Genomic DNA, 11343 nt, shown 5'->3' with positions numbered 1-11343 from the left:
ATCATAAAATTAACTTTGTTTTTATTTAATAATTAGAAACCAAAGTCTGCAAGCCTGACCCAGTGACTACTAAGCCACACACAGCGATAGGGCAGTTCTGTCACATGACATGCAGAAGTCTTTATAACGTTATAAAGCTATTTCTTTATTTGTAGTTTTATCTCAGAGAAAGACGTTTGAATATGTATATATTATTGAAATTGAATAAAAACTGATAACAGTATTTAAATATTGTCCATTTATTGCAATTCTGTTTCACAGACAAAGAAATAAGATTCCCATTCACTCTGTATATGTTGATAACATACAAAAAATAATCACAGTTATAAGACAACCGCAATACTGTTGTAAATAAAAAATAAAATGGATGGACTCGCAACAAAAATACAACAAGCTGACAAATATTTTTCAATTACAATGTAAGAGAAAAGTTCTTACAGTATCTTGTAACAGAAATATTGTTAAATTACAATGCATCAGAAATTATTCTTACATTGTAATGAAAAAAAAAATACTTTAACAATAAACATGGTACAGCTTAATGAAAAATCATCTTAATGTATGATAAATTGATACCTAGGAATCAAAGAACAATTATAGTACAGTTAGACATTAACATCTGGAAGGTTGCTATTTTAAATACCAAGGATATGTGGAAATACCTTGACCTAATTCTGAATTCAACATTGACTTCCTGGCCTGTCCTTGTGAAATATCTAGACTTGTCTATTTATTGATGGGATATCTGACCAGTCCTTGTGAAATACCTAGGCTTGTCTATTTATAGATGGGATATCTGACCAGTCCTCGTGAAATACCTAGGCTTGTCTATTTATAGATGGGATATCTGACCAGTCCTCGTGAAATACCTAGGCTTGTCTATTTATTGATGGGATATCTGACCAGTCCTTGTGAAATACCTAGACTTGTCTATTTATTGATGGGATATCTGTGTTTCAAATGCACTACCTTACAATACAAGCAGTTTTATTAACTAAGAATTTTTTTTTTCTAATGTTGTAAGGTGTTAGAATGGATTTGTTGATCATACTAAAAATGTCCATTTATGATGATTAGCTTCAAACCTCTTGCTGTATGCCTTTTACAAAAGTTAATTTTTTATTTTATTATTTTGAGTAGTTAATAATAAAAGATTATAAATACTGCAGATCTATTTACAATTATTTTCACAATTTAAAATTTCAACAACAAAAAATTTTGTGTTAAATTTGCTATATTATGGTATAGCAGGTTTCTTTAGCTGGTGTACAATTTGGCGTTTTGCTTGCTCGAAGGTACGCCAATATTTTGGTGGAACTTTTTTTGGGAGACACTCAGTTCCTTGACATGTAAAGTAGAGGAGGTTCATCGTCTGGATGCGTTTTCAGTATGTTTAAATACGCTTTAATGCTGACTTAGGCAAGATTTTGAGTTAAAAACCAACACCAGATGAGAGACATTGTTTGACAACAGACTGAACAAAGTTATTTTTCTTGTATTCAGTACTTATACGCAAGGGTGTAAATTAAGGGATTAAAATTTTAGCGGGCTACTTCAAAACCGCTAAAATAAGCCAAGGTTAGCACCCCGCTAAAAATTCCCATTATACGGTATTATATTACTGTTCATTTGTAAACTGAGTCAAGAGAATTCACTGTTCTTTCCATTACTAATACAATATGTTTTACAATAAAACAAATTCTTTGCCTTATAATATTCTTAGACATTAGTAATATTCTGTTACGTTAATACAGATTTCTTGCTCTACAATATGTTGTTACAAATACTGGTGGATTAACATAATTAACTTTTACCAAATTGCTTGATAAAATTTCAATGGATCCTCTATGGCTTCCACAAGATTACCTAGCTGCAGAACTGTAGCTCTCTGGTTGAGAAAATTTGGACAGATAAACTCAACCACAGAGCTACAGTTCTGCAGCTAAAGATTACCTACATATGAACATTACCCATATTTGTTTGTACACAGGGCCATGTACTATAAGGTATACCAATTGTACAAATCTACTTAAAAAGTCGTTCAAACAAATAATTATATATATACAGGAATAAATACATCAAATATACAGTATAACTTACAAACATATATTGCACATCATCAAGCTTAATGATAGTCAAACATTCAGCATATATAATTAATATATAAAAAAAACACAACTGATACAAAACAATTACTTTAGTAAGATAAGACTGATACAAAATAATTAGATAAGACAGTTTCTGTGTATATAAAAAGCCAGCATAAACAACATGTTGAAAAAGTAAATGGTGTTAAACTTTATGGTCCCATATACACATTTAGGACTTTCAAATTATTCACATTAATTTAGAAATGATTAGCAGCAAAATTATGGTTTATGGGGGTTTTTTTGTAGATCACTGACAAAAAGCTGTGATGTGTAAAATAATCACGATTTAATACCTAATGCTAGGGGTAAATTGGACAGTATAAAAATGTGCACACAGATAGATTGGCACATTTTAATTTACAAAATCCAGTCATAAAAACTATATAAAAACTTCTAACTATTTAATAGCAGTAAATATGTATAAATTAAAAATTACAAATAGTTCGGGCAAGGGGGTGTGATGCTTTTTGTACGTTATCTTGGCTCAAATTAAAATAAAAAGTAAAGGTAGTACTTAAAAAAATAACACTGATATAAGAAAAATGCCCCAAGATTAGGATAATATTGCACAGAGATTTGTTATTCATGCTCAATTAACAAACATCCAAGAGAAAACATGGGAAAAGCTAAAAAAAAAAAAGCAATGCTGACTAAAGAAAGATAACTCTTGATTAGCTCCCAAGCAGCATTCATAAAACATTCATTTATCAATAAAAATCAATAAACAGATCTCTTTGAAAATCATGTAAACAAAAATTCTTTAATAAAATTAAAAAAAAAAAAAATCAATATTATTCAAATCTGCATATGGAGACAATTTCTCAACATAAAAGTTGGGCATCATTGTTTTTGATTTTTGTAACAGTTTAAAATAAAAGTAAAATCTATCAAATTCTTCAAGTTACATGTATATCAGTTATACATGTTTTATATATCATACAGACATAAAACCTTTGCTATTCTGTATTTATAATATTGTGTATTCTCTCCAAATAAAAATGAACAAAATCTTATTTCTTGATGAAGTAAAATATGGTGTTACATTACATGTAACTACATTAATTTTGTTATTTAGGCACTCAGGCCCATAGGAATGGGGGCAGGGCACAAGGGTGACCTCACTCCAATTATTTTGCAAGTATTTATTATTTAAAACAAAACCATTTCAGAGTTGTGCCCCTTCAATAATTTTCCCAAGTTGAGCCCGAAAAAATAATTATAACTAATTTTTGATAACCTATTTTTTGCTTGTCAAGAATTTCTTTAAGTTGCCCCCACCCCTGCCCCTTTAATTGATATTGCTTCCTAAAGACCAAGGATTACACCATATCATTCTATAAGAGACAGTTTGTGTCATCATGGATCATCTTTGCAGCTTTTTCTACCTCAAAGCAAAAAAGATTCAAAAGCATATGCTATTACCATTTTCCATTGCAGCACTGGCCATGACGGGAAAGATTAAGAATTTAACTATAAAAAATATTTTTATAATACTTTCCTAACAGGTTTTTACTGATGAACTTGCATGTAGCATATAGCATTAAATTTGCTTATTATAATAAGTTGACATATATCAGTAAAACATGTTTTTCATTACATGACCTTGACATGTGTCCTGACTGACTGACCTAAGTCAGTAAGACATATGTGTCCTGACACACTCAGAAAGACTGACAGCACTAGACTTTAACAGAAACTTCATTCTGTAGAACTCGGTGATGGAATACTTCTTTTCCTCAGCTGGCGACTCTCGGGCGAATCTATGGACCATCGCTGCACGTTCTTTCTCCAGCCACATGGACAGCTTTGGCTCGAGACTGCTGGTCCTCTCCACACCGCCTTGCCATGATGTCTCGCTTGGTCCCCAAAGAAGAAACTCCACATAACTCCGAATTAAAGGCAGGATCTCGATCTTTCGACACTGTAACATTTTTTGCACTTTCAGAACTCCTCCCACAAACTTCCCAAACTCATACTCACTCCTACTTGACATGTTTTCGGCGAGATATTTATCCAGAAAACAGAACACAGAATCAATGTGGGAACCATCAAGTGACCTCTGATGGGGAAGGAATGCCACAATGTTACCGTGGGAACAGTTGCTACTGGTAATAATAAACACATCCCGAAAATTAGCATCTCCGAGACTGAATCCTTGATCAAGACAATGAGAGATGGCACTGAGAATCTGCAGCATAAAGAATAGAACATGCTCCATCATGTCCTCCACTGTCCACATCACCTGACTGTTACCATGGCGAATAGAGGTCATGTGACTGGAGAGACTGTCAGAAATGTCAAACTGTCCAACAGCCACAAAACACTTGGCAGAATTTGATTGGTTGGTGTGGAGATTAAGAAGGAGCTGGTTGGTTTTGATGAAATCTTCCGTGAGATAAGAGTACGGGATGTGATCACAGAAAATGATGGTCGGCTTCAGCAGTGTGGGATGCTGGGAAGACATCAGATCGGGCTTGGTGTGTTGTAGCTGAAAATAAATCATGAGTTGAGTGAAAGACATTCTACAACTTTCAATCTATACTTTACATTCAAAAGAATGATTCAAGCTACTTTAAAATTTTCAACTTCAAGTTGATTGAACAAAGTCTTTTTTCAGTACAAATATCTGCTACACCAGTAAGGGGATAGTTGTTAACTTATTTTGACAAAGAAGCCAGGCAAAAATGCTCATGTGAATATTTGTTCTTTCAAGCAAATGAATATAAATGAAATCTTTAACTGTGGCTATCAACTTTTTTATCTATACTTGACATGTAAACACATCTTACCATGAGTTGACAATTGGTTGAGCTGAGTCTGAGTTTAGCATTGTAGACAACACATCGCTCAGAGGAATGGACAGGTTTCCCGTAAATATCAAAATCTGTCCACTTCAGTGGGCCAGCTGTGGGCACGCCCAGAGACACAGGCTCCTTTATGAAGATACGTTCATACTGAGTGTAAATATCCCTCAGTGTTTGGAGATTCATTGACGTCAGCTGATTCAACATATCCCTCAGCTGAGTCTCGTTCAGGGCCGATGTCACGCTTCCACGATTCATCGCAATGTAGGGCTGCTCTAACGAAAAGCTCTCCCGTTTGGATCGCTTCCTTGGTAATGGTTTTGGTCGACTGAGCGTGCTGCATTGGGAGGAAGGTTCTGACCCTGAGGACATGCCCGTCTGTGAAGGCGAAGCCAGGGGAAAGTCCATGGAAATCAAAGATTCACTCATATCCACAGTAAGACTATCAGTCATGAACTTATGCATGTCTTTTGACAAACTATCATTGACTGATTTCTGGAGATCTACAGAACTCTGTGATTCTTTAGCAGGATCTTTCCCATACCCATTGATCTCTTCATAAATTGGTTGTGAAGCTAGAATTCTTTCTCTCTCTGATTGGATCTCAGGGTCTGCTGAACTCTTTTGTACATTATCAGGGTCTGCTGAGCTCTTTTGTACATTATCAACATTGACCTCCTGATGTACTGATGTTTCCATGGAAACCTTGACCTCATCAGAAACAATCTGTTCATTGGTTGACAAGGTCATTACTGATTGCTGATTGGTCGGTTGGTTATTGGTTGCTGTGGTTACCGTGGACTGCTGTGTTACTGCTGGATCATTAGCTGCTGTTGACCGGTGAGTGACAGGTTCGAGGTATCCTTCACTTGGTGATTTCGGAACCGACAGGGCAGTGTTAAGAGGAGCTATCAGATCACCATCAGCCTGCGGTCCTGACGGAGGAGGGGGAGGAGGCTCCTTAGGGATAATTGGTTCATATACGTTTTCTAGGGAACCAAGAGGAGAGAACTCTGGCCATTCATCGTACTTTTCTGCTGTTGATCCGGAGGATGTTGATTCTCCTGAAACACGACACAATAAGTAGAACTCAAAGCAACCACACACCATAGAAATTGTTTTCACATTACAGCTGAACTACAATATCTCAAACATATGGAATATTTCAAAATGAGATGACAGGTCTGTGCTTTTTTCACAAATTCAGCTTGACTTTCAAATTGATATCTTCAAAGACAAACAATAGTTATCTCAGTCCCACCATCTTTGAGATATCAAGGTCTGACTGTGTGAATTCTAACCTTGATATCCCAAACCCTCTGATATCTCAATCTTTTTTAACAGTCCTATCATATTTGAGATATCAAGACTTGACTGTAAATGTTGACAAAAAATCTCAATAAAAAATTTTCAACAGCATGTACTCTAAATTCTTACATATATAATCAATTTTTGATGTCTGTTTTACTGTTAGTATATATACATAAGATCATGTGACAATTGCCATTAACAGCAAAGTTGTTGATGAGTGAATGTGGTAAGTGGCATTAAAGGCAAAGCTGGTTATCAAAATTATCATTTACATCAGTATATTTTGCTGACATGTAAAATACTTTATATTAGATAGCTATAAATATTTAATTTTATCTCTTATGCTTTCTACATTCAGTATACCGGTACAAGTCTAGAGTGAGACTTACCCGACACCATAGAGGGGTCCTCTCCTACAGAAATAGTGTTCCTCCGATTCAAAGTTGATCCACCTGTCATGGAGGTTATTAACTGGAATTAAAAAAAAAGAAAACACTGATCATACAATACACATAAATTACCCTCAATCTGTAACATTGATGTCATAGGAATACATAGAGAATAATACATGGCAAAATCTGTATCACACCCCATATCAACCCGAGACTCCAATATCAGCCCGAGGGCCGAAGGCCAGAGGGCTGATATTGGTCGAGGGTTGATATGGGGTGTGATACAGATTTTGTCATGTATTGTTGTTTTTATTATATATTTGAAAATAGTGTCAAAAAAATCATATATAAACCTGTAAATTAATTAATTCTTAATAATTGAATCTGTTCTTTTTTTTTTTTTTTGTTGAATTTCCTTTCTCATTATTTTTTTCCAAAGGCAATGCATACAGCGATAAGAAATGAAATAATTATTAATTAAACAAATAATTATTTTGAATAGCATAAAATATCTGATGAAAATTTACAATTTAAATAAACTTTATAAACAATTAATAGAAAAAGATCCGAGGTACTCCGAATGAAAAATACAGAGATGTTCCGGAAAGGTGTAATAAAGGGTGTGATAAAGGGTAAAATAAAGGGTGCTGATACAGGGTGTGTAATACAGGGCGCGTGCCTGTGTTCATATCAGGGATGCAAAAATCCTGTATTATTGAACAAATATATAATAAAAAAAATTATCTACTTACAAGATTACAATAATACGTAGAAATATTTGACATTATTGTTATAAAATCTGAGTCAAACACTAAAATTGTGTGCTACATGTATTTGTGATTTCATTTAGCTAGCTTTCTTATCTTAACATTCCTTTGTGTCCTAATTCAAATTATTCATATTAGGAATACTTCCTGACCATTTTTGTGTTAAAATTTGAATGCTAAAAGTAGTGAAGAGCTTAGATTTCATTTGTTAATAAGATGGTAATCCTGTAATAGGAATGTAGCATATGACCTATGACACTGATCACATGACAGTCACATGACACATACCACAGGTCCTGAGATGTCGGAGGGGTCAATCTTCTTAGCGTGTAACTCGCCTCCACTCTCGGTGATAGATTTGGTCCGTTTCACTGAGGATGGTCGGGGTGGGGCTCGGGATTTCTTATTGCCGAGTTTCCCCAGGAAGCTTTTACGACTGGCGGCCTTTGGTAACTCAATCTTCTCTGCAGCCACTGGTTCAGGTTCTTCTTTCTCCTCCTTCGGTTCTGAAGTGGAAACCCCAAATTACAAACATTCACAATATAAACTTTAAAATCTTTGCCGAGCACCGATGTTCTTAAAACTGATATCAAAATTTCAGACTGAATTCTAAACCTATATTTACTGCATACTAATACTGTATCTGATCACGAACATCAGAATACATTATGAAAATTCTACTCAGCGATGACCTGGTTTATTTATGGATCAATCATGAGATGCAAAAATGATAAATTTACAAGAGGCATTTGGAAAGTTCTGAGAGTTGTTTGATAAATGTGAAATACTCCCTCTAAAATTACATATCTTTCATCATTTTAAATGTTTAATATCTTTTATAATATTGATTGTTTCTCAATCAAATCCTACCTGCTGATGGTTGATTGGTCTGTCCACCAGATGGAGCTACTGAGACCTCTGATTTGACAGTTGTAGTGGGTGGGTGAGGTGCTGACTTTTTCATCTCCACATTCGGTTTCTGACCAGCAGCAGGTGGCGCCACATTTCCTTTCTGACCTGCTGGTGGTGGAGTGACCTTGGAGTCCAGACTTTTACTGAGCCTCATTTCCAGTTCCTTTGTAAACAAGGCATTCTTATTCTCCATCGTCTTCCCGGGCACGGCCGGCTTCTGAGGGGCTGAAACTCGCTTGGGACTCTTTGCTCGTCTTCTCACCACTTGGGGTTCAGTGTCTTTCTTTGGACTATCCTCTTTAGACAGAGCCCTCGTGATCTCTCTCTCCAGACTCCCTTTATCTGGTCTCTCTAAGCTCCCTGTTGTACTTTCTGTGTCTGACCCCTTTCTATCCTTACCCCCTGTGGATCCTTTTCTTTCTGAGGCAGGGGAGGAGGAACGTCCCTCCCTTGTCCCATGCTGGGGGGAGACGGTCGGTCGTTTTGGGTTTGGTGGGGGTTTTGGTCTTGTTGGTATAGATGGTTTTACAGTGGGAACACTTTCACTTTTACTTTCATTTTCTTCCACAATCATGCTGCTTGTCATACTTTCACTTTCCGTTGTCTCCTCTGTTTTATTTCCCTGTGGTCCATTAAACAGAGCTGATGTCTCCGTAGCTGACATTATGATGCTTGTGCGGGATTTCCTACAGGACACGGCAGGGAGAACTTTGGCCTTGACCTGTGGTGACTTCCTCTCTTCTTTGGCTTCAGGTGAGGGTTCCTTGCTTTTTTCGGGTGAGGACGTGACTGGAGTTATTGGTACAGTGACTCTGGGAGGACTAGAAGCCTCGTTGATTTGCTCTGTGGAATTCTCAGGTGAATCTTTCCCTCTGCGTAGAATACTGCGAAAAAATGAGGTGATCCCTTTTTTCCCTTTGCTATTATCACTCTTATTTCTGTTGTCCATTAAGTCATCATGAAAGTCGCCTGTGCGTTTGGGTGATAGGAATTTCTCCTGACTATTGCCTGTGATGGATTTTCCTATTGGCACCATTTTAAAATTTGGTTCAGAGAAGTTGTGCGAATGTGATGGAGATGTTTTTTTAGAGGACTGGTCACTGTTTAGACTTGAGCTATTTCTGGAAGTGGGTTGAGGGGGAGGGGCTACTGGAGGCCGGGGAGCAGGGCGCTTCTTCTTTCTGATATCTGTGGCTAGTGACACGATCTTTGCCTCTAACTCTTTTGACTTTATACTGCCCTTGGGAATTCTCAAACTCTCCAGAATTTTTTCACTGTTGTCTGGTATATCATTCATATCAGAATCTGGCAAAAACTCATTGTCATCAAATCCTTTGATCGAGACATTGTCACTATATCGTGCTAATATGGCATTTAAATGGTCAACTAATGCCATGCCGGCTGACGAAGAATCGAAATCAATTTCTGTGGAAAAATTCTCAAATAAACTCTCTGCATCAAATTTGTCCATTTCGAATACATCTTCTTCTCCATTTTTCATTTCATCACTCTGTCCATTAAACTGCGTGATATTTACGTCCATGTAGGGCTGCGTCCCTCCCTGTTCTACGACATGACCCTCCATCTCTGAGGCGGACCGACTCCTCCGCTTTTCGAACAGTGAGAAATTTGTTTCGTAATGAGTTCCCTCTTTTTCCTCCTCTATCTTTTTAAGATCACAATCAGAAGAGGATCTTTCCAGTTTCCCATCGCGATCGAACATTTGTTCTAAGCTTGACTTCGAGCCTAGTGGTCTCCTAAGAGGAAATGTCCCAAACCTCTGGGATAATAATTTATCACAGTCACGTAGCGTCGAAAACCTGTCTTTTTTCCACAGTGAGGACAGCTTAACATCCTCAAATTCATAACTCTTATCATCGTCAATTGTTTTGTTTTTAGCACCATTAAGATTATTCAGATCGGAATTCCAGATTGTATTATGTAAAGCTTGAAGCACAAATTCACGCTCCTCCTCCGTGAATGAAATATCCTCCCCAGAATCCTCTTCTAAAGGAAGTTCCTCATTGTCTAAAAATAGATTGTCGTACCCCCCATCCTCACCGATCACAGAAGGTTCTCGCTCCAGAAACTTGATATCAAAAGTCTTCCTGCGTATTTCACCATTTTTGACTAGAATACTCCGTACATTATTTATGGTCACCTTCGAGTATGAAATCAGCGGCTTTTGTAGTTTTTCTTTTTCCACAGATAAACTCCGAGAAGTCCGTGGTTTACGCTGGTCTGCATTTCCTTCATTCCGACCCTCTAACTCCGAAAGAATCAAGGAAGCGTTGCGTTTCGCCTGATGTATGACATCATCAGCAATGATAGATGTCCGTTTTGTTGGGATAGGTGAACTCGTAGACTCAGGGTTGAAATCTCCCACAATGCTGTGCTCTGCTCTGGGTCGTTGACAGTTCTTGCAGAGATCTTTTTTCCAGGCATTCTGAGTAAATTCAGAGCAGGCGGTGGACATTACGCTTTGAGTAACCATGGAGATGGGTCATGACCTAAAAATATATAAATTAATCTATACAAGTGTATTTAATTGGTGCTTAATTCATAGGACAAAATAATTTACGGTGACTTAGTAGTTTTGAAATATGGAACCTAATGCAATGCTATCATTTAGAGAAAATGGTCACACAAATAATTTACAAAAATGCTGAATTATGTAGTCATGATAATAAATAGAGACTTGTAACACTTTATCTTTTTTTCCTTGGTTTGTATGTATTTTAGTGACATTTGTGTCAGACTACTGTACAAATTAGTCTACATGTCATAGGTGTTTTATGATCTCTGTCTAAATATGATTTCACTATCAATTTACACACATGCAAATTCATGGTTACACTTACAATACTATATATACACAAGACCTACTCTGTGCTAAAATAAAATACAAAATTTTAATGCAGATTTCAACCAGCCACTGGTCTTTTCACAGAAGAGTTTCTCTTATATTTTGGTGATTTCCTTAAATCCCAGCTGAATATTTTCTCTC

General features: G+C 36.6%; 1 protein-coding gene across 3 annotated transcripts; it reads right to left on the bottom strand.

Moving 5' to 3' along the window:
- Positions 1 to 223: 223 nt before the first annotated feature.
- Positions 224 to 10860, bottom strand: LOC133199246 (uncharacterized). Of its 3 annotated transcripts, none has more exons than XR_009722777.1 (6): positions 8295 to 10860; positions 7713 to 7930; positions 6655 to 6736; positions 4940 to 6018; positions 870 to 4638; positions 224 to 699 (listed from the first exon to the last, which is right to left on the bottom strand). XR_009722777.1 is itself a non-coding variant. In XM_061335088.1 (5 exons), exons 1-5 carry the CDS (start codon positions 10828 to 10830, stop codon positions 3784 to 3786), a joined length of 4770 nt encoding a protein of 1589 aa, XP_061191072.1. In that variant the 5' UTR covers positions 10831 to 10860; the 3' UTR covers positions 224 to 3783. The 3 variants fall into 3 exon arrangements, 1 of the variants encoding a protein (XP_061191072.1); XR_009722776.1 differs by having other exon boundaries at positions 921 to 4638; XM_061335088.1 differs by having other exon boundaries at positions 224 to 4638.
- Positions 10861 to 11343: the final 483 nt, after the last annotated feature.

Source organism: Saccostrea echinata, unplaced genomic scaffold, assembly GCF_033153115.1.
Source record: "Saccostrea echinata isolate AGI-Se365-2 ecotype Australia unplaced genomic scaffold, CSIRO_AGI_Sech_v1 ptg000033l, whole genome shotgun sequence".
NCBI classification, from domain to species: Eukaryota; Metazoa; Mollusca; class Bivalvia; order Ostreida; family Ostreidae; genus Saccostrea; species Saccostrea echinata.
This window is presented reverse-complemented; position numbering and strand designations above follow the sequence as displayed.